Source organism: Ciconia boyciana, chromosome 3 (genome assembly GCF_034638445.1).
Source record: "Ciconia boyciana chromosome 3, ASM3463844v1, whole genome shotgun sequence".
NCBI classification, from domain to species: domain Eukaryota; kingdom Metazoa; phylum Chordata; class Aves; order Ciconiiformes; family Ciconiidae; genus Ciconia; species Ciconia boyciana.
In genome coordinates this window covers 64,757,111-64,780,668 of record NC_132936.1, presented here as the reverse complement: position 1 = coordinate 64,780,668, position 23,558 = coordinate 64,757,111, and the positions used below count along the sequence as shown (strand labels likewise).

Below are 23,558 nucleotides of genomic sequence, written 5' to 3'. Positions count from 1 at the left end.
TAACTGAAGTGGGCACTATTAGAGCACCCCTTACTGGACATGATCACGCAAGCTTCCAGTTCTGCACTGTTTATCTGTGGTGCTCTTTAGTGTGTTTTACTTTGGTTCTATTCTAAAGTTCATATTTCTGTATTGTCATCATCACCTGTAATTACTGTATTAGCTTTCCTAATGCAGGGAGGAGAGTTACGTCAAAGGATGATATGTCATTGTTTAGCTTCTTTATGTAAGTTCAGGATTACTGAATGCATATTTAGATAAATTTCCTGTCTACTGAGAACTATGCTGATACCAATTCTTTGATGCTGACCAGCTCACAAATTACCACATAGAATTTGCAATGGTAGAATCTTTTCCATCTTTTTCCATTCATAACTGATTTAATCTCTTTAATTGATGACATGGAAGTATGAAAATACAAATGACCTTGGCTATATTTTTACAGACATAACTCATAGGTTATCTTACTCAAAACAGAAACACAAATACAAAAAGCACTGTGCAGTTCAACAGATTTAAATGCATGCATGAGTAAAAAAAAAAAAAGGAAGTGTTTTCTCCAAAACGCTATCTTCATAGTAACTTTGGTGTCTCCTTCAATCCCCTATAACCTCCTATCACTCCTAACAATCCCTTTTTCTGACCTCTTTACTCACAATTTTGTAGAGGGATCTGAGGTGAAGATTAGATGTAGGGAAGCAGTGTTCTTTGTGTAAAATAGGTCATAATTTTGTTCTTCACTTATGATGAGGGAAGTGAGCAATTCCCTTATTCTTTCAGTTTGCTTGTTTTCTTTTCAATCTTTTCTGCTCCGAATTCATCAAGAGAGATTTTTGTTCATAGGGCATAGGAAATAAATAAGAAATTATACTTGATATTTTCATATTCAGGGTAGAAAGCAGGCTTCCAGTAATGTATTCTATGTAGTATGCATGGTGCTGACCACTATTAGTACTTTTTTCCAGAAAAGTATAGATGCACTGTATTTCACTGGCAAATGGATTTATTATGTGAAATGGAATATAAACATTTTTTTTGCAGATATTTATAAAATTGTATATGCAAATTCTTATTTCTAAACAAGAAAGTGGAGTGATCAAAGCACAACATTGCAATGACATTTTTTGGACTAAATTTTTCCTTCGGTAAAACTGTTATACTGTTGAAGTATTTGTTCGAACACATATGCTTCCATGAGCACACACACAGAATGGGATCTGAAGGTGGTGTAACAATTCTGAGAAAGTGAATGTATGAAGTGGTTTTTTTTTTTCCTTTTGCTTCACAAGTAAGTTGCTTATAAAACTAACAGCTGCTGTTTTGAAGCTAATCTTAGTGAATTGAATGTTCTTAACCATTTCTACAATCCCACAGTCCTTTATCTTGCCTCTCCTGCTGCTTTCCCACCACCCCTGATCCCATTAGCAAAACTTGAGACAGCCTCAGCTTTTACCAAAGTGCAGCTTTGGTTTCAGCTGCTTTTCTGCAAGAGGAAGTGAATGTTGCGCTTTTTTCTCTGTGGCATGGTTGTGATAAAGCTGTGGTGCTCTTATCTCTCTTTTAGGTAGTGGCTCTTTATGACTACACAGCGCATCGATCAGATGAGCTAACCATCCATCGCAGTGACATTATCCAAGTGTTATACAAAGATAATGATAACTGGTGGTTTGGCAGCCTAGCAAATGGACAGCAAGGCTATTTTCCAGCTAATTATGTGGCTGGTGAAAGTAAGTTTACTGCTGTCTTCCTGGTATACCAGTGTGGGTCTAACTGATGGTCCAAGATTTTACCATACTGTAATGCTTATTGTTCTGAAGATATGAATTTATGTAGCATGCAGATGGCATAATAATGACTTATTGTGATGCAGAAATTGTACAAAGTTAGCTAACCACTTAGCAAGTTGACATACCTGACTTAGGAAGGTATTGGCACTTAGTTAAACATTCCTGCTTATATAGTACTGGTTTAATTATCAGTCAACTGGATTGATTCCTCGTCTCTTCTAACATATAGCCATCTGGTTCATGCCCTACCTTGGCAATGTTTTAGGACACATCAAAGCATTTCACAGACATCTTAGTTTTTTCTTAGGCAATCTCTGTGAGATCTAACCAGTTACTTTTGTAGAAACTCTTGAATTTCCCCCTACTCTAATGGAGAATGCTCAGTTCCCAAATAAGTGGATTTCAGTATGAAGTTTTAAAAGAACAGTAATAGTTTTAAAAGAAGAGTAATGGTTAAATCTCATATCTGAGCATTGAACTTCCTACCAGGTCCTTGTCATTAAAACAGTTTTGATTAAACTAATACAGACAAACCTAAATGAATCTGAATAATATAGGAAGCATCCTACTGAGTCAACTGATGTAAAGATATTCAGTGTCCTGGCAGTTGTTAGTATTCAGCTTATGGACGTAGTGTGTGGTTGCATGCTACAAGAAGTTCATTTGCCTTCGTAAACTATCAGTTATACTGGTGTTTAGAAATCTTTTAACCCAATATTTCTCAAGATGTTTTCCCCCATTTTCTAGTTCCTCCCTCTTTCAGTGAAGTCTAGTATTTATGCCTCTTTCCTAAAAAAAACCCTTGGACATAACACTGTACTAACTTGATGATGGTAACTAAAGTTAGCTTAACTACTGCCCTTCCTCTTTGTCTTCCCCTTGCACATCCTGTGCATTTTCTCCTTCCTTTCTTCCTTGCAAAGTAAGCCAGAGAGCAGTCTGTAGGAAGAGTCTTCAGTGATGGCCGGTTGCTCTTAAAAGGGAGGGGGAAAAAAAAAAAAATTCCTGAGGCAGTTGTTAACTGTGCAAAAAAAATCCTGGTATATAAATTGTTATTTCAGTTGGTGACCATCTTATTCTTGAATGAAAAGAAATTATACATTTGATACATTTGTTAAGTATCAGCTGCATTGCTGTCGGTATGGACTTTGTTCGTAGTCATGTAAATGGTTGATTGTTTTTATTTTATGTAATTACCTATATAAATTACCTATATATAAATTACATTTAAATCTAAGCTTACTAGTATAAATAAAAGTTAATGGGAAAATTTGGATAAATTCTCATACAAATTTGGCTTCAAACATTTTTCACCTATTTCAGTTCACATCAATTATTGGCTAGATTGTTATGTCATGGTTGTTTACATAAAATACATACTTTCATAATTCTTTCATGGCGCTCATAATGGTGAATTATGGATCCTGTTTTCAGAAGAATATGAAGAGCAACCTTCAGGATTAGTACCAGATTCTGCTCCTCTCCTACCTGAAGGACCAAGAGAAGCACAGGAAGGTTCTCCAACACTACATAAGGTAATAATTTGAGAATGAAGGATTCTGTAAGTAGTGGTGGAGTATGTCCTTCGTGTGCCAGATGGACTGTATTAATTTTTGAGCCTTTTCGGAAAAATTTCTTATGTGTAGACCTCATTCCAGGCAAGCAGGTAGATTTTCAGCAGATGTCTAACATTTGTCTCATGTGGTACCAGCTGTTCCATCATGTGTCAATTAAATATTGTGCCTAGTCTTGCAGCATTGTAATGAGTGGCAAATCTCTCATTGACTCCAAGGTTGACAGAAGTATCTCTCTCAGCTACATGATGTAAATAACAGTTGAAGAAACAACGTGGATTTGTCAAAACCTGACATACTTTTGGGCACTCGGCTGTCATTCTTGGAATATGCACTACCCATAGATTCTTCAGGTTTTCTGCCATGGAATTTCCTTATCTATGAGGTTGCTTAGGAAAAAGCTGTGATGTTTTTCTCTCAAGAGTTTTTTAGTCTGTGTAATAATATCCTAATTAAAGATATACAATGTGATCATAAAGCCTTATTACCAGACCAGGAGATATGCTGCATCTAAACATGCTTACTTGTTAATGGATGTTTCTGTTTAAAAGCTGCTGATGGTTCTCTCATGTGAATGACTGCACCCATCCTGTAGGTTGCTCAGGAGGGTGGACTATAGAGACTTCATAGTTTGGAGGAGCAAAGGAAAAGGAAGGCTTTTGTCTTGACTATATCTGATATCTCTCTGCTCCCACCAGTATGTGATATGTGTGTTCACATATCCATAGTGTATTGTATGCAGCATTCCTGTTTCTGTGATTTTTAGTTAGCAGTCAGAATACAATATGTACAGAAGAGCAAAGAAACAACAGCCAGTTTTTAGTCAAGGAAAAAAAAAATAGGGGCTTGATTTTTATTTTATTTTTTTCAGATCTTTAGAGATACTGCTATGTGCAAAGCAGGCCAAATGATTCTCACTTCTCCAGACAGAGATTAGAAACTTTGCATAGCTTATGTTCCCCTTCTGTGAAGTAAGGCTGATGATTGTCTTAAAACATGGGATACTTTGTAAGCAAAAAAAAGTAATAGAAATAAATTCAATAACTGTTAGAATTTAAGAAATTTTTTTATTCCAAAATGTTTGTATCCTTCTTAAGTGTGCTTTCCACAGCTATTCCTTTAGTCTAATGGTACTAACGTAACTACTTTAAAAGTGACTTTTGTTCAGATTTCTTTCAAATTACTTGATTTTTCCATGTGCTTTTCTAACGTTGAATCTAATATTTTGTGTCTGATTTGCAAGACTCAAAAAGTACGCTGTGTTGCTTAGTTACGATTTTTTTTTCAGGTGATTTATGTAACCTTTGCATAATATATATTGCAATGTTCAAGGTTAAAACACTCAAAGCTACTTCTATTAACCTTTTTTTGTGTAGCATTTGTTTTTAATAGGTGAATAGAGATAGGTAGCATTTAATAAATTATTGAGTATAGATTACTCACTTGGCAATCTTGTTGAAGCCAGCTGTCTTGTTGAAGCCAACTGCTATAAATCGAATTACTAAGTGTTTTGTTTCTAACTATACTTTAAAAACTGAATTAATCACTATACTGAGCAGTAATTATTAATCTGAAGTATCTTTTACCTCTTTGTAGCTGAGAAACTCATAGCCAAACCATTGTCCAAAAAAGACAAGGGTGCATTACTTCCAGATACTCCTGTAAAGGCAGACTGGAACAAATATAGGAAAAATTACAACATTACTGGAAAGCATGAAGATTTCTTTCATCTGTTGTCTACACTGCTGGAGGCAAGGAAGGTATCCCAGAGGGAATATGTTGCTATAGTCACCCAGTTTCACTCGTACCCAGGTTAGAAAAGGGAGAAGTGCTGAGATACTTACTGTCATTAAAGACTTGATCATTTTTATCCACATCTTTTTTTCTCTTTTAATCTAGTAGGAATCTAGTTGATTTACTGGATCAAAATACTTTTATGTGCACTAACTAACGTTACTAACATTTACACCGGTATTTATTATTCAACTTTGAGACAAGTAACGTTTGATTAGTTTTGATCACTTATGTTTTCTCGAGTGTCTATGATTGACATATTTTTCTAACAATAGTTTTTTAATTACTAGTAGCACTTTTTTAGTAACACTTAGTAATATTTCATCAAAATATTCTTTACTTTGATTCTACTGGCACTTTGAATTAAATTGATGGCTTATTTAATAATTAGTTGGAATTTTGTAGTAGTCTATGTAGTGCATATAGATATTCAAAAAGCATAATGAATAAAGTGTACAGTAACAATCTAAAACCAAGCAAATATGTTGCTTTTTATCTTGCACAGCATCCAAGGGTGCTACAAAATCATAAAGAGTCCAGAGAAAAGTAATGAAACCTTTACAAGTCCTGGAAAAATGGTATAAGAGGATATACTTAAAAGATTAAACTAGCAAAGAATGAGCAGTGGAGAGAGTGTATAAAATAGTACATGATGTAGAGAGGTGAATTGGATGCACTCTTTTTCTTTTTCTTTTTTTCCCTTCTGCTGGTAAACAAGATCAGGGAACATTAAGCTGGAATGGAACACATCTAATACTGGTAGAAGGAAATTTATGTTTATGCCATGCTTAGTTAACCTGGTGAACCTAGCTACTACAAGACACTATTAAACTTATGTGCTCAGGGATTAATTTTTTTTAATAACACATTTTAGGCTGAGGTAAGGGCTGAGATTCCAAAAGCATCCAAATGACTGGGAAACACAAATCTCGCTGATTTTTTTTATTTATTTATTTATTTCAAGTTACATAAGCACCGTATAAATCACCAAGATAGTGAGTTGAATCAAATGACGAATCAAATCTCTGTGTAAGACTTGCGATGTCTTGAAGTATAATGGTTTTACAAAAGCTGCAGAGTGCTGCATAGAAGAAACAAATTGTCATTCAGCTGTTTGTCACAATGAAGGAAAGTTCTACGGCACTTTGGCTTTAGGCAATACCAGATACTTCTGAGACAAAACTGCTAAGACGACCACTGAGGGGGCTGATCGGTTATGGCAGTTCCTGTGTTGCAGCAGTGACACAGCAAGTTTTCTTCCTATTCCTTTCAATTTTTTTTCAGTGTTAGCGCTGATGAAAGAAAATGCTGATTTCTTTTACATGGGAAATATGAAAAATCATTATTTTGTAATACCCTATGATTTTTTTTTTTGCTTTGACAGAAAATGAAGCATGGTTTTTGGGGGGTTTTTTTGTTCTTTTTTTTTTAAAATCCAAAAATATTTATCGAATAATTAAGTTGTTGCTTAAGTTGTTACCACAAGCAGGAAAATATAACTGAATTTTTTCGTTGTGTTTGGTTTTTGGCCACAAGCATGTTTTCCCAAATACTTAGTTATATCCAGGTCTGCTATATCTGTTGTTCTTTCTGGGTTTTTTGAGGAATACTTAAATATTTAGCTCTCTTAAGTCTGCAAAAACACAGTTACTGTGAAAATCATCATAGCAGTTACTTGTGAGATTTTGCTACCATACGAGACTAAATAGGGCACTTAAAATGTAGAATACTATGGTTTTAATTACTGAGAATACCAGATAGTCTAATTAAAAATAGTTTTCCAACTGCAGATATTATAAATGCATATCTAGCTAATCTTCAGAATTTTATGATGAGTGAATAAAATGGAATCATTAACATAGAAGAGGGTGTAATACTCAAGATCCAATATTAATCTTTGCAAATAATTAAAAAAAATTGTAGTTCAAAGAACCTGCTTTCAAAATGCTTTCTACCATCAGCTTTGCATTCATAACATAATAATTTTATGCAAACCTTGTTTTCCTGCCTTATGAGTTACTTAACTCCTGAGCCACAAAATTAGGTCATAATCATCTTTAATTACAACATACATCTAAACTGCCAATAGAAATTTCATGGAGTGAAGTTCTCACTGCACTGATGAAGAATCCCAAGAAATAGAGACGGACTTGTAATCTGGCTGCTCCAGTAAATGTGCTGTTTTCAGGTTCCTTAAGCTGAAGGCAGAAAAGACCAGAATTTAGATAGGGTTCTATTAGAAACCAGAATTTGGGTTTTGCAAAATTTTGGCAAATCGGAGGCATTTCAAAGTCAATAGTGTGTCTCCTTTTTTGGCCAGAAATGTTCTGCTGTTTATAAAATCTTGTGAATATGTTTTATAATTTAAGATGGCCTACCACTCCCTATAAAAATGCATCTATTTGGATTCCAAATTTTAATTACTTAATTCTATGTTATGGGAGAATAGTGGGAAGTAGTAATAGACAAAAACAAAACAGTAATTTAAAATGTCCATTAAAAGTGTAAGAAAATATTCTTTCTAGTATACTTATCTTTGAAAAATGATGTTAAGGTGTAAAGTAGTGATCATAAGCATGAAAAGAAAAGGGTTACCTTCAAGAACTACATTATTATTGCACAATTTGGATAATCTACCCAGAGATCATCAAAACTTGATTCCATATATATTTAAACAAAGTTTGGGATTATCACTGTTCACATAAATAACTCATGTTCCCACTCTTCTTCCTCTAGAGTAGGTTGTTGTCACTTTCTGAATAGTTAGCCTAGCATGTCTGAAAGTAACCTGCCAAGCAATTGATGCTTTTCGCCTGTGATTGAGCGCTTTCGATGTGGGTGGTTTTGTGGGCTCAAAATTTATTTATTAAATCTAAAAATTTAGAAAGCATAGAAAACTTGCTCAAAAATATTTCCAAAATTACTAGCTATAAATTTTTCTATTCGTTTCTTTTAAAACTTTCATTTTAAAGTTTGTGCTCTTTCTATTTTCTCCTTTAATGGTGCCTTTCTTCAGGTTACTGGGGAACACTTCAGTGACTGGTTATCTTTTAGGAAGAGGAGGGACTAGGAAGATGTGATAATGTTAATGAGGGAAACATTAAAGAATTAATACGATGGAACTCTTGCAGAGAATAGAGCTGAAGACTTCAACATGTCATGAAGTGTGTTCATTTTCAAGGTTCAGAGAGGTTGCAAACCCACAAAAATGTGATATTTGATTGAATTAGAATGTATTATAGTGAATTTTATAATTCTGGGCTTCATTCGTGCCTAATGATTACAGATCTCTCTTTCTAAAGGCATTGACATCTGGGCTGAAAGAAACTATGCTTTTCTAGAATCAGTCAGCAAAGCTGCTGTGTGGTCTTCCACATAAATTGTTGAACAGGCATTGTAAAATAGAGACGTCTTTGCAAATCCTACTTTTGAAATAGTAATTACTTTGATTGTTCTTGAAGAAATCCTTCTTCTGAAGGAAATGTTACGATGGTACCATCGTAAGAGGAATAGACCATTTTCCTTAAACGTTACCTGACATTAACATGTTTCACCTTCTCAGTTCTGTAGTTTCCTATTTTTACGTATTCTGTTTTCCCTTTAAAATGCAGTTTGTACTGCTCAAGTTGAATTACTCTCTCTCAAGCATGTGTGGTGCTACTTCATTTGTAAGCTGGTAGCTCTTTCTTTTTCAACTCCAAAACCACCTCTGTGGTTCCTAACGTGTTCTGTCTCAAAAAATGTTTCTGCCTGTGTCTATAGTATTATTTGAGTCATTGAAAGAAAAGGTATCTGGTTTATAAGCAAATTAATATCTGTTGGGGAAAAAAGAAAAGATGAAGGGACATCCATAGTCATTTGCTGTAATTGACTGGTCTGTTTAAAGATAGGAAGAATCAGGCTGAGCCCCTGAACTGGTCAAGCAGAAATAAAAATACTATTGAGGGACATTTATATTATTAAGATAGCTCTAAGGAGCAAGCTAACTTCTCTGTCCTCATTGATTTCTCCTTGGCTCCTCATAGCCTCTTTCTGAATAGGATTGAACTATTTTTATGCAAATTTTAATGCAAAGCTGTAACCACAGATAAATTCCCAGAGGCCAAGACTTCAAGACTGAAAACAGCTGTTGTAAACCATAGTGCTTCAGTCTGAAGTATCTTGTCTCCACTCTTCCTCCTCTTTCTTTTGCTGTCCGTCAAAGAGTTGTCTAGTTGATTTGATTTCTGAGATGCAGTGTTTGTCAGTGTTGAGCCATGACTATGGTTTTCACCCTCCAGATTTCCTGCTGGTCTCTCCTAGCTCTGAACAGGCCCAGGATTTTGCAGTTTCAAAGACTAGACAAGGCAAAGTCCTCTGTCTGTGGCTCTAGCAATTCATGGATGGAGAAGCTACTGAGTGTTGGCTTGGTCCTGAACACTACAGTGGTTTAGCTGTTTTTTATGGGAAAGATAGAAATTCATGCCAATGTCTCTCTTGTATACACAGCCACGGTTCTGCTAGATATTCACAGCTAAGTTAATACTGTTAGACATAAGGGTTACAATATGGTGAATCTGATTTAGATAGGCTTGTTCTTTAAAAACACTAGAGAGGGGAAAAAAGCAATTATAAGTTAATTGCATTTTCAATAGAAAGAAATATATGTAATTCCACTAGCAAAGCTCCCTGCCAGTTGTTCATTTAATGGGGAAATGTGTGGAGGGGTACAGAATAGCAGGAAAGAAAATGATGAGTGTGGGGTGGTATCACACCATTTCTCCCAAACTTGACTCATTAGAACAGTTTTGACAGGAGGCATTGACATGGTTATGGGGAGTTAAGTTACATTAGTATAAATCTTTTATCCATGGACTGTGTAATAGAAAAAAAAAAATACAAACTCAGTATTGAGTTTAACGTCCTAAAGACTAGTCTGAAAAGACACAGAGACATGTTCATTCTTGCCATCTGTGATCCAACAAATCTTTAATTAGATCAAGTTCTGTAGAAACAGCTTCTATCGGAGAGTTTCCTTGTGCAGAACATGCTATAGAGCAAGCACATTTATTTTCATGGCTTGAATCACCTAAATAGATTGCCTGCACCACTCCATTCTGTCTATCTACCTCTTAGTCTACCAGACCATCAGTCTCAGAGACAACTCTGCACAGCCTAGAGGAAAGCACTACCAAAGATGTAGACTTGGGATGAGACTTTGTCCCTGGTATTTCCTTTAGATGGCCTCTGCTTCAGGTTTTGCTATGAAGTGCATTCTGGTATGTATGACTGTTTCCACAAGTTGCACAGGGAGGGTTTAGTGCTTGACTTACTGCTGTGGATTCTACAGCAGGGGTCAGGAACTGAAATGCTTTTGTGTATTTAGCCTTTAATTGTTTTTTCCTTGGTTGCTTCTTATGTGGCAACACTTGAGACAATATTAAGTATCAAAAAATTGAGGCCAAATGAGCTGTAAAGCAAGCAAATTCTTCTAGAAAAAGAAAGTATATATTTTATTACAATTTTTATTTTTATGATAGTAAACAAAGCAAAAGAAACTTCAGAAAATCTAAGCTTCTACAGTTGATACGAACTGATGTTCTCCTCTCCTGGTGGGTATATCTTTCAAAGGGTGGAGAATTACAATATGGCAACAAAATTGAACACCATTAGTGGCACTATACAAAGGATCTCACTGAATTTTGTACTGTGTTCAGTATTTGTTCTTGTGAACAGAAAAGTTCAAGATATTCATAATAATTATCTGACACATTAATTTTTTTTCTTTAAAGCAGACAGAGCCCTAATAATTCTGTATTAATATTTAAGCTCTGCAATCTGGATGCATTTAATAGCTAACCCTGTATCTGCTACAGTTCTAGGTTTGTTGGTTAGTACAGACACAGTGATGATAGTGTAGAGCTATTTGGAGCTTCCTGTGAGATCTGCCCATGCATAACAAGAGGTTGAGAGGTTTAGAAACAAGGAAAGAAGAGATCAACAGCCTCTTCAGCCCCTCCATACTCTAGGATGCTGTGGCTTGCTCCTTACATTATCATGTCCTTGATGCATTCTCAGTGTCTGTGTTACCACTACCTCCTTAGCCACGTACCTCCTGCCTGTTCTCCCAGCCTCCACTCACTCACTGTGCTCCTCCAGCTGCTTCATCCCCTTGTTGCACCAGCTGCTGCATGCCTTCTTGCATATGCCGCTGACCCCACTTGTTCCTTCTGTACTGCTTACTCACATCACTGGGATGGGAACTACTTTGTTCAAGGAGTGGGCTGAGGGACACAAAGGTATGTGGGATAAGGAAGAGAAGGTAGTGGCAGTGAGATCTGCTTCAAAAAGATTTAGTATCTAGTTCCTGCCTCATTACATACTTGAAAGTTTGTAGGTAAGAAAGGTATCATACTTGAACTGTACTCTGGAGAATTGGGAGTCTGTCCCTACAGACCCTAGGAATTCTCATTAGTTGCCATGTCAGGTGAACACAGATATTCCAAGATTCTAATTGCGTGCTTTTCTTTCCTTGGTACCCATACTGAAATGCTGTTCTTGAATATATGACAGCCTATGTGATGAGCAGTTTTTTAAAACAGATCATAAGAACCTTCAGTTAGGCAGCTTAATTTAGTGGATACTTTAATCTTCTAACTGTAAAACAAGGATAATTTTCTGTATTTTGGTATCTGAAAGTACTAAGAAACTTAGTCTATTTTTTATAAGAGAAGTCAGTCTTCTGTAGTGGCACTTAAAGGAATTCTACCAAACTGTGATTTGGAAAGGTCCGTACAATGTCGAGATTCTGTTATATTTACTCAAAAAGGAGGGTAAAAAACCTAGTTCAACATAATTCGCATAGGCTTTTGAGAAAAAGATTTTGTTTTGACTGCAAGCGAAGTGAATTCATGATTGTGCATGGCAAGGAACCACAAGGCTGTGAATACTAAAGGAAGTATTAATTACTTAGTCATTCCATTTACAGCACTCCCTTGTATTTTCATATCGGTGGCATTATATTTCCTTCTTTTGTGTTTACTTTTACCATTGACTTAGTCTCAAGTTTATTACTGTATTAACAAGGATTTTGTGTGTGAAGTAGATGATTTTTCTTCCTAGCCCCACCAATGCTATATTACTATATTCTAATAGGCTGACTTTTGCCTAAACTAATCCAGCAATCTGTGTTATTTCAGTAGACTAATTCTAATGACTAATGTTTGAGCATTGTTGTTGTGGGCAGTGTGCTTATAGGAATTCAATAAGTCAATGGGAGCTTGATCCTCTTCTAAGTCAGCAGAAAAATAATATTTAATAAATAATACTAGGGAGCAGGATCAAGACAAAATTTCAAATTTCATTCAATTGCTAACATTGACTAGATGTTTTTTAATTAATTCCATTTAGAGTTTAAGAAACTAATTAAACTGTTCAAGGCCTAAAACTGAGGTTTGAGAGATATGGGTTCTGGTTCTGATACGGTCTTCATTTGTGTGTGCCAAGACAATTGTCATCTGTGCCTCACCTTACCCCAAATTAAAATTGGACAGTAGTACTTGACAGGGGAATGATAAGTTTTATGCATTACGGCTTTGATCTCTGTGATGGATAAGTTTAGTGTCTGAAAACAAAGTATTTCTGTTCTGTTTTTAGAATACCAAAACTAATGCTTAAGTGACAAAAAGAACTGCTGTGAAGCAACCCTCTGTTTTCTCTCTGTTTAAGTTAAATATGGAAGAACCATGGTACACCTTGCCTGTGAGGTCACACAAAATGAACAATTGGCAGACTAGAGGGTCAAGAACTTTAATTTTTTTTTCTTCTTTGTTGCTTCCAGAAAGCTCTTGTTGACTTTGTGGTTACTTTTTTAGATGCTGTATTGTTGTTAGGCACTCCAGAGCTGCTGAGTGATGCTCCCTTCCTAATACTGCTCGTTTTTAACTGGGGTTTTAGAGACAATAATGTCAGTAACTGGCTGTTTCCTGGAGCAATTCAGGCTGGTAGCAGAACATTAAATGTCTTCTTTACAAGCAGATGAGTACCTCTGTGCTTGGCAGAACTGGATGGGCTGATCTTTTTAACACTAAGGATATTTGAGAAATTTGGAAACAATGTAGTAGGTTTTGCTTTAGGCTGGCTACGAGTCTGAAATTCAACTAACAGTCTTAAAAAATCATAAACGTGGGCCAAGTTTTGAGAGTTGAGTTAGTTTCAAGCCCATTCTTCTCCTTTACTCCCTGAAAAACTCTTATTTTTTTGGAAAGTACCAGATCTAATCTCTCCCTCCCTTCTCTGGCCTAGGGCTCCAGTATCCTGAAAGAGACTCTTTTTTCCAGCTTTCCAGGGTCTTCATAGGAACCAGTCCCCACTCTTACAATGCCTGCCTGGATATAACTTCCATTATTCTTTCATGCATGCCATACCAAATGGACACTTACAGAGCATAGCTATCCTGTCAACCTGAACGAGAGATTCATGACAGTTTTTCACTGGCAGCATTGTGATACTAGGTCTGAACCTACAGTGTGTTGCACTGCTTTCCACAGCTTTCTCCTTGGTTGTGGTGTTCTGGAGGCCTGAAGTTCCTGGCTGGATGTGTAGTGTATGCCTGGTTCCAGAAGAGCAAATTTTGAGTGACACATAAGGCCTATCAGTTGTGTTGGTTTCTGCCCTCCTTGAAAATTAAACTACATGGGTAGTTACCAGATATTTGTGAACAGCCTGGAAGAAGGTAGAGAAAATAACCTGTCCCTGAAGACAGTAAACTCAGGAAGAGCACTCACATTTCCTTATGGCAATTCTTGCAGAAAGTATGAGACTTGTTAGAATTAGAAGAGGTTTGTCTATACAGGGAGAGAGTTGCATAGACACTCGCTAATTACATTGGGAATTAGAGAATTTACTTAAACTCTTCTAGGTTTGGTTGGTTGATTTTAGCCCTGAATTATAAAGTTATGTGGAGTGATTTGAACTGCTTTTGACTGAAACTTGCAGGGTTAAAGAATAGACAGGTTTCTCTTGTTAAAACTGTGCAATAAGATGGCTTTTTAGCATTCTCTTTACTCATGCAGTAGCAGAAATAACTTAATTCTTTACAGACCATGTGTGTTTTAAGCTTACTTCAAGCAGATTCGTAACCTCTTGTTTCTACCCGTGCCTGAAAACTGTCTTTTATTTGTAAGTAGGTTTTGGTTTTGGTTTGTTTTTGGTTTTGTTTTTTTTTTTTTTTTAAAGCCAGGGTACTGTTTCCTTGTTTGTAACCACATAGGAGTTAACATTTTATGGCTGATAGACATTCTTTTTCAAACAAGGTATATTCTCTCCTTATTCAGGAAGCTGGTGGGTTTTCTATGTACGTGTGTCGGCCCCATTGCCTGTCTTCTTTTTACCTTCCTGCTTTTTTTTTTTCTTTTACAGATGTCACCAGTCATCAGTAAGTCAGGGGACCTAAAATGTAGCTCGGAGCGTGACACAGATAGAGACTCACCTGCAACACAGTAAGCAAGAAATGCTTAAAACAATTTGCAGTTTTATTTCTACAACTGCCGTTAGAAAACTGTGAGAAATGTTGGAAGGGTTATTTTGTTTCAGCAAGCAAAACAAGAACGTGGCTTTAGGAGAATCATTCAAAAAGTGTTTCACACCTGAAATGTGAAGGAAATAACAGTTTGTATATATGTACACACACACACATGCATACACATACTCTCTCCCCCAAAAAGAGCAAGGACTATAACATACATGAGAATCAAAACTGAGGGATATGGAACTGCCCTTTGGCATCCCTTAGCTATGTATTAGGCTTTATTGCTACAAACCACAAACTATTTTTGCACCTTCTAAAAATTAATTAACATAAATTGCAAAAGGTTGTCACATACTGAGAAGATGCAAGTTAACATCTTTGATTGTGACACTTGCATTTTTTAAAAAAATTGTACATATTCCTTGTGTGAAAGCTGTAAGCAGATAAGAACTCAACACTTTGAACAAGAGCTTCCACAATATTGCAACCATTTATACTTCAAAAAATAAATCTGAAAATACTTCCTGTGTTTGCCATTAGTTATCTGTCATCTAAGCAAAGTTAATTCACTGATCGTTTTCCAGACTGACCCCCTCCCCATATACATAATCTGAGCATATACGGTGTAGATGCAGATACATATCTAATTTTAACTTATCTTTAAATCTTAATTTTCTATCTCCAGCTGTATCTAGATTTGAAAATAAACTGTGAGTGGAAAGTTTAACCCTCATGTATGATGAGGAATGGGCTGTAGAACTACACATTGACAGAATTCAGCGTTGAATTTTGGGCATAACTATTCTGATAGGATGTACATTAAGGAAGGAAATGCCTTAAAAGCACAGTTACTGTGACAGTTGATACAGTCTGTTAGAAGCCAGTATCAAAAATTTGGTATGACTCAACTTCATTAGTAGAACTTCAGGATATAATTATTCTGAGTGACCTTTCCAGGGCATCCAGTGAAGAATGTGGGACCACAGATTTAAAATGTGGAATCACAAATGATTTTATCAAATTCAATAATTTTGAGTCATATCAAATATGAAATACTCATTTTAATGGAAACTAAGGCTGTCCTGAGAAGAGGTCACACTGAAGTGTCAAGCTGAAGAAACAGAGCTCCAAAACTGCTTCAGTTACATTTCAAAAGGTGAGAGAAGACACCTACATGTCTGAGTCACTGTGATGTACTCCCCCCTCCTGAACTATAGGGAGCAGGAGCATCATGGAGATGCCAGTCTGCAGTCATGCTTCATGTCATTGCTGTCCCATCTGGGCAAAGAGCAGTGTTGCAGAGCCTCATTCATAAGCTTTCAGGGTACTGAGCCATTTATACCTGATCATTAGTGAAAGATGCCATGAGGTAGCGTTTGATGTGATACCATATGAAAGGGAGGAAGATAGACATGTCGTTACTACACAGTGCTGTATTTTCCTTCCATGTACAGGACATTCTAGGCTTTCTTACATTTTTGCTGCATTTGTCCCCAGTGCTTGGGTTTTGTCGGACATGGAGAGGGCAGTTTTCACTGCATGTTTTAAGATCAGAATGCAAATCTGAGTAATGTCTATTCCTGATGTAAAGCTTGAATCCGAAAGTATGTACTTTGCAAGCTCTTCCATGAACTAGAACATGAGATGCGGTTCACTTGTCTTTGTAATTATAGCAGTGACTGCACATACCAAGTTTTTTTCAGAAAAGGCTACAAGTTTTTGCCTTATTTTGAGAGCTAGAAGAGAGAAGGATCTTCTGGCATTTCTGATGCCAGTAGTTTGAAAGACTGTTCCATATTTCTGTTTATAGGCTATATAAGGTTTATATATAGTACAGATTAGATAATAAAACATCTCGGAAACATGGCTGCACATTTTTCATGAAAACTCTCACTTCTTTGTACCTGAAACCATGACCTGCAGGGGCTGTGACAGAACTGTAATTTTCTTGTTCACTGCAGTTCATGTGTCTTGAAATAACCTTAAAAAATGACACGCATGCAAGTGTTGCAGTCTTAACTGGAAAAGTTTTCTATTTTAGCATCTAAAAGCAATATCAACATGACTTGAGGTCCAGTCCAATCTGTACTTAAATAGTTGCTCTACCTAAAACATTGTTATCTTCCTGTTTTCTGTGAAAACACTTAATATCTATGTCATGTGCTAGTATATAATAGGAATTATGCAGTAAATAAACTTCGTAAGAATCAAGTGAGATGTGATTGCCAAGTGCACACTTTCACTATGGAGAAGTGAAACTGCTAGCACCTGCACAACTCACTATACCTTTCTTTGAGCCTCCAAATGAATGTTTGCTGTTTTGCCTATTAGAACAGTATTCATTATGGCCACAATACCTGCTGTAAAAGAAAGGAAATGGCAAGCCCTTATGCCATGTCTATCTTCCAGAATTTCTGGATGGAAAATACGGTTTTGCAATAGGAAAAAAATTATATCCCAGGTGGTAGTAGATTTTTATCTTAGCCAAGCAGTTAACCTATCTTCTGCAGACTCTAGAAGAAATAGAAACATGTCCACATAATAGATGCTAAGTGAACTAAGGTTTTTATCTAAGTATCTCAAAGATTTGATACATCATCACATCTGATGTTCAAATAATAAAAAGATGAAAACTACTTCTCAAAATTTCAGTAGCTTTATACTGAAAATATGCATAGTAGCCTCACCCTTCGAATATTAATGATTAGATACTATTTGTCAGTACAGACATTATCTCCTAAGATATAGTCCCACTGTACAGTTTTGTTGAGCTACACTAGGTAGTGCTCTCTGCATAAATTTACAAGTGATTACACATCAGATGCAGCTGAACACTCAGTTTGGTAGATTGGTACTTATATTACTGATTAATTATGATTTTGTACCCTGGTTTCCTCATGCAGCAGTACTTCTGAAATTGTTCCAGGAATCCTAACACAGAAGGTCTTAAACTCCAGAATGTTTTCCTTCAGGATGTTCCAGTATTAGAGCTGCAGCAATTCATGTATTCACAAATACAGAATTTAGCTTAAAAAAATTCAAACTATAGGCAGATAGTCATCAGTCCATTAGCAAGGCTGATGTGTAAACATTTTCATCTATAAAATATGATTACATTAGGACAGTATCACCAACAGTAATGGTCTTGCAGCACCGTTTTTGGGGAAACTGCACACATCTCATTACATTCTTTAGTCTTGATTCATCCACTCGCTTATGTGTTTCAGCAGCATTCAACATAACAGTTCTGGTCACAAACCAAGACCTCTTTGTGCTAGGCACAATACAAGTTTTGAACAGACAGTACCTGCCCTTGAAAGGTTACAGTCGAAGTATTACTGCGTATTTATGGTTAAATAAAGTTACAACTTCTGTCGAGTGGGAATTCATGGTAGAAGTGGTGGGTAACATCTGCATAATCCCTGGCATCATCTGCAACACCAGTCTAATTCCCTTGTTAAAGGCACTAACTGGGAAAGATACAGAAGCCTGACTGATGCTTTTGGCATTGTATGAAGTCTGATAGGCATGAATAGACGTGAAAAGTGATTTCTGATTCTATAAATCTGTCATAGTTCAGGTAAATTAAAATGGAAGAACTAATCTTATGCACTTTGCCTGCCTGTCTTATTCTTGTTGAATAAATAAACCAGGAATCTTTTTAATTGCAAGCATTTTGGTGTTTGAGCTTAGGAAAGAAAAAAAAAAAGTGCAATGGCTTTTATCAGAGGAGGAGACTGGTAATTTGTATTTTCTAATTACATCTGTTGACTGTTGATCAAGACTAGCTGATTTTTAAGATCATGTGCAGTTTTCAAAGCAATGCTATGATGTGTTGCAAAGTAGACTAGTGGAGCGGTCTCATATTTTGTCTTCATGTTTTTTCTGCCTTTGTTCTGCTGTGGAACGGTAGTTTTTGTAGCTGTTTTCAGCATTGTACTCAAGGGGGACAAGCAGACAATTGCTCTAGCACATCAGCTATGGATGGAAAAAGCTTTAAATTTGGGCTTTGTGTTCCTTTTACTCTTTTTATATCTACCTTCCTCTAGAAGTGCAAAGAAGAAGAAGAGGATACAGAAGAATGCGACAGAAAATCAGCACAACTTAATGGGTCTCGATACTCCTGTAGCATCAGTTACAGCTAATGGTGTTGAAAATGAACCTACAGCCCATGGGGTGGAATTGAAGAAGAAGAAGAAAAAGGCAGTGAGAGGCTCAAACCTAAGCACAAATGGAAAGACAAATATTGCCTTTGAGCCTGAATGCTATGACATATAGTCATAATTTAATTCTAAATACTGGTGTGCTATTCAGTATACATGTTGAAGGCTGCAACTATGATCTCACTTCTAGGATTAACCAGAAACAAATAAGTTAAAATACTCAAATACACAAAATGGTGCCAGTTGTGACTTACTAATGGTGTAAACCTGTTTTGGAAGAGTTTTGCCCTGGGTTTCATGAAATCAACAGAAGTTGAGTGTTCAGCTCCTCACTGGACTGGGAAAATCTGAAACAGACTTTCATATTTCATGAGAACCCCACTGACAAATACTGTTAGCCGATTTCATATCTGATTACACCTTAACTTAGGCTAAACAGGCATTTCTCTAGAGTCTAGATCAATCCATTGGGAGCAGAGAATCAAGTGAAAAAGTGTGATCTAGAGCAAAACAAGCCCAACTACTACATAAGTTATTAAATTAGCATTTTTAAATGTGTTGTAAGTAAAATAGAAGAGTGTTCAGAATGGTAAAATTCCAAAGGAACGCCGACGTTCCAGTGTACCTGAAAGCATAACCTTTCTAAAAATATTTTCCTGACATCAAATATTCCCTTAGACTGCATTTTGCAGCTCTGAAGGGAATTGTTGAGTAACTACCTATGCAACTACACTGTCTTCAGTGGGACTACTCATGCTTACCAATGTAAATAAGTGTTGCAAACTCCAGGCAGTTATATTTTTCAAATGAGGTTTTCTGCACATTTCTGCATTGCAGTTTTGTCAGAGTTCCTGGCTGCTTTGGCAGCAGTCTTGCCAAATATACTTTCTTTTTTCTGAATGAAATATTTCACATACAACTGTGCTGTTTGTTTTACTGGTAGTTCTTATTCACTTGTAAGTGTCATTAATCTATTTTTTTACTTGAGTATTATGTTGTGAACTTTTACTAATGACTTCACTAATTATCTACAGTGCTAAATAATTTATGTTTCATATTAAAGGAAACACTTTCTATCAGTTAGTGTTGGTATTTTTTCTGGCTGATGATGTCCAGTTTATTTTTACTCTGCTAGGAAATTCTTCCTCCTCCCCCTCTGAAGCAATAAATAACATAAAATTAGAAAGCCCTTATTTAGTAGACAGGGCACTTGATTCCATTAAAAAAAGAAGTGAGAATAACAATGTTGGGCACTGATGTGTGAAATGCAGCCAGATGCAGAGGACTAGTTGCTATATATTGTAATATCTCCCCTGCACATGTCTTAAAGCCAGAACACTCTGTAAACTTGTTTCTTTTGAGTAAAGCATGGCAACAACTATTCTTTTTTGGCCACACTGGTAATTATTCTTTGCTAACAGTCCTAGCTTTGCTTTGCCTAGAGCATGTGTATGAAATTCTCCCTAAAACGACACTTGTGTATGTGTACTGGAAACTTACTAATGTCTCTTTCCCCAGTCAGAGGTGGTGTGAAATTATCTCAGTCCTGGGACTGCCTGATTCTAGCAGGGCTCCTAGCCTCTTATCTCTCTGCTTTTGCAACATATTCCAACTCATCGCTCTGTGTGGTGTGGGATTTAAAGATTTTATAAAAGAGAAAAATCTCAACATCTTATGTTTCTTAAAATGTCCTGGATCACATTTAAAATAAGAGCAGAGCATGACATCAGGCTCCACGTCAGGGAGAGCTGAGCAGTAGCCAAGATCTGGGAGCTCATTGGAAAGCATTGTAAAATGTTAATTTGGCATTGTGGACACTGAAGACAGAAATAACACTTCAGATAAACACCACAGGGAGATGGTAGTTCTAATCAAAGGCACAGCACCTCCTTTCATGCTTGCGAACGAGGGCTCCAATTATGTTCACTGCTCTGAAGCTGAATAGAGCCGCTTTGCCACACTTTCCAAATTGAGAGGAGAGGCAGCAGTAGTGTCTTCCAAGGCACGGTTCCAAATAACAATTAAGCAGAATGAATCAGATAAGAGCCAAACGTGAAAATGCAGGGAGTTGAAAATAAACTTTTCATAATGTTTTCTTGTAATTGCAATAGCTTTTGTTTTTATAATTTTTTTCCTCCCTACCACATGGTTGGTTAGAGACTTTGATTGCTTTACACCATGTCACTGTGGTACTAGAGTTTTCTGCATTCACTTAACAGAAAATGAACAAAAAGATCTTAAATTAAAAAAAAAAGTCTAAGTGATCTTTCAGTATTAAAATTAGAACCTTCAGACTAAAATTTCTTAAATTATTAACCTGGCATAATGGCAAAGACAGTTTTTACCTTTTGGTCAGAAATATGGCTAATACATTCATTTTAAGAAAAACTGCTTTTCAGTATTAGTAGATTCTTTATTCTTCAGACATTGCTGTTGGGATTTAAAACTTACAAGAAAGGATAAAACTTTTAAACAGTTTGGATTAGGGTAATGGTTTAAAAAAAAAAGTTTTTAAATTAAACCTTATATAATGCTTCTTGTTTCTGTGTTAATGCAACCTACATATTTTTTAAAATCACTTTAAAATGAACATGGTGTACATTTGCCGAAAATTGTCCAAGTAGTTAAAGGACTTAATTTTCAGTGGAAGAAAAGAATTCCAGAACGATTCTGGTTGCCTACTGAAAATTTTCCTTCTTTTGTTTAGTTGAAGAACTACATTAAGTATCCTAAAACAGGAATGCCCTGCAAAATTGCTCCCTGAGGCATGATTTAAAATACAAGAGTTATAAAAGTCTATTTGAAGAGTTTTTGGAGGGTGATACAAGTTCATTGCTGGAACAAAGCAGATAAAGCCTTGTTTAGAAAAGAGTAAATATTAGATATTTATAACTGCCTGGTGATAACATCATAGTAGTTCTTTCATTGTTCTGGTGTTTTTAGGTTTTGTGCGTTTGGTTACAACATACAGTTCCTATTACATTTTTACGATATGGCAGAGACATCTAGAACAATGCATAAATTGACAAAATAGAAAAGAATGGATGGCACATTTTTCCTGTGTTTCCCAATAGCCATCAGATTGCATTTAGTTTTTTCCTTAAAATAATTTGAGGAACAGACATCATAAAACACAATAAGTGTATTTGTAGCATCACTTAATTCAGAAGGCAGCAGGGGATGGATCACAGTCAAACAAGGGCTAATGAGAACACAGAGGAACATGACAACTGAAAGTCTCTGTTGACTAGTGAACTAAATCTGCCGGCTGGACCCGATTGTCTGATGGAGAATTGAATGTCAGGATCATTTAGGGTTAACAATGGCCCATTACAAGCAAAAGCAGACAGCTATGAAAAATAGCCGGCATGGTAGCCATTCTGCAGAGACCGTGGATACAAACTTGATAATGAGGCACTTCATTCACTACATCCTTCTGCTCTAATTACTAAGGTGAATAGGAAATACTTCATTTAAGGCGGGAACAGTCTAAAGCAAAAACACTTGTTTGGTAAACACAAAGAGTGGTGGGGTTTTTTAATGATCCTTTTCTAGCACGTATGAAATTAGTATGTATGCAGTGCAATCTATTTTATCGATGTGGAAATGGGGAGGGGATAGAAGTATTTTCTGAATAGTAGAGGGAGGCTAGAAAGATTGGCATACAGGTTTGTACTGTGGGGTTAGTTAGTTCCCTTAGTTAGTCCAATGACTATCCAGAATGTTTTGGACAAATTAATTTATGGATGTACACCTGCACTTGTAAAAACATATTGTGTGAGTTCAAGGAGTTTTAAAACTCTTGGAGTATAAAATATGTGCATTAGGAACAAAACTGCTGCATGTAAGGAATAGAAACGAGAGGAGGTCTGAGAGAGGGAAATAAGAAACTTGAGAAGAAAACTGCTGTCTGGGGGAGACTTGCAAGAATATGGCAATTAGAAATTGGAACTTAAGAAGAAGGAACAGAAGATAGTGAGAAGGCGTGTTATAGCAGAGCTTTGGTGGCTTCAGTCGTGTTTTTTAGACTTTAGAAATTAAGATATTTAACCACTTCACTTTTTAATACATTTAAGTTTTGTGCAATTTACAGGAGCTTCTTGGATGAACTCTTAGAACCCATGAGGAATATTCTCCTGTGTCTGTCCAGTAACTCATAACTCGGTACCGTCCTAACTCTGAGCTACAGCCCAGAAAGGTCCATATCATCTATGACTTGCAGGGCTGTTGGGATAGATGAAGCTTTCATTCCCTAATTTCTGGCACAGCTCTTCAGAGGGCTCCTTTATAGTTGTTGTCTGTTGCAATACACACCTCTGCCTTGTTTCAGTCCGCTCCAGCCTCTTCATCCGGTGCAAAACACCTAGAGCAGAGATGAGAATTTCACACCAAGCATCGAGCTGCTGTTTTGAACACGAAATATCATAAGATCCTTTTCTTACACGTAGATATGTTCTGTCCACAGTGGTTTTGGCAAGAGTTTTGTCCTTTGTTCAGTCTGTTGTCTGCCGGTTGCTTGCTGCCTTCCCCTTCAGAAGGGTCTGTTTTCCATCAGTGACATGTATATGTAGAGTCCCGGTCCTGCAAGCTGCTGAGAGTAGCTGGACCCCTATATTCAAAGTTCCAGCAAAGTCAGCAAGGATTATGCTTTCAGCAGCAACATCATGGCTGTAATTTATACATTAGTGTACACTAAAGACTGGAAAAATATTTTCTAGCTTGCATTCATAAA

General features: G+C 36.4%; 1 protein-coding gene across 8 annotated transcripts in view; it reads left to right on the top strand.

Moving 5' to 3' along the window:
* AHI1 (Abelson helper integration site 1) overlaps window positions 1-19,985 on the top strand; it is a 100,371-nt gene extending 80,386 nt beyond the window's left edge. For 7 of the 8 annotated variants that reach the window (XM_072855911.1, XM_072855910.1, XM_072855909.1 and 4 more), the window contains 4 exons: window positions 1,565-1,727; window positions 3,222-3,322; window positions 14,555-14,634; window positions 18,713-19,985. In XM_072855911.1, coding sequence (XP_072712012.1) covers window positions 1,565-1,727; window positions 3,222-3,322; window positions 14,555-14,634; window positions 18,713-18,941 — 573 coding nt within the window. In that variant the 3' untranslated portion in view covers window positions 18,942-19,985. The remainder of the gene's footprint in view (window positions 1-1,564; window positions 1,728-3,221; window positions 3,323-14,554; window positions 14,635-18,712) is intronic. The other variant, XM_072855916.1, reaches the window with a different exon arrangement.
* Window positions 19,986-23,558: the final 3,573 nt, after the last annotated feature.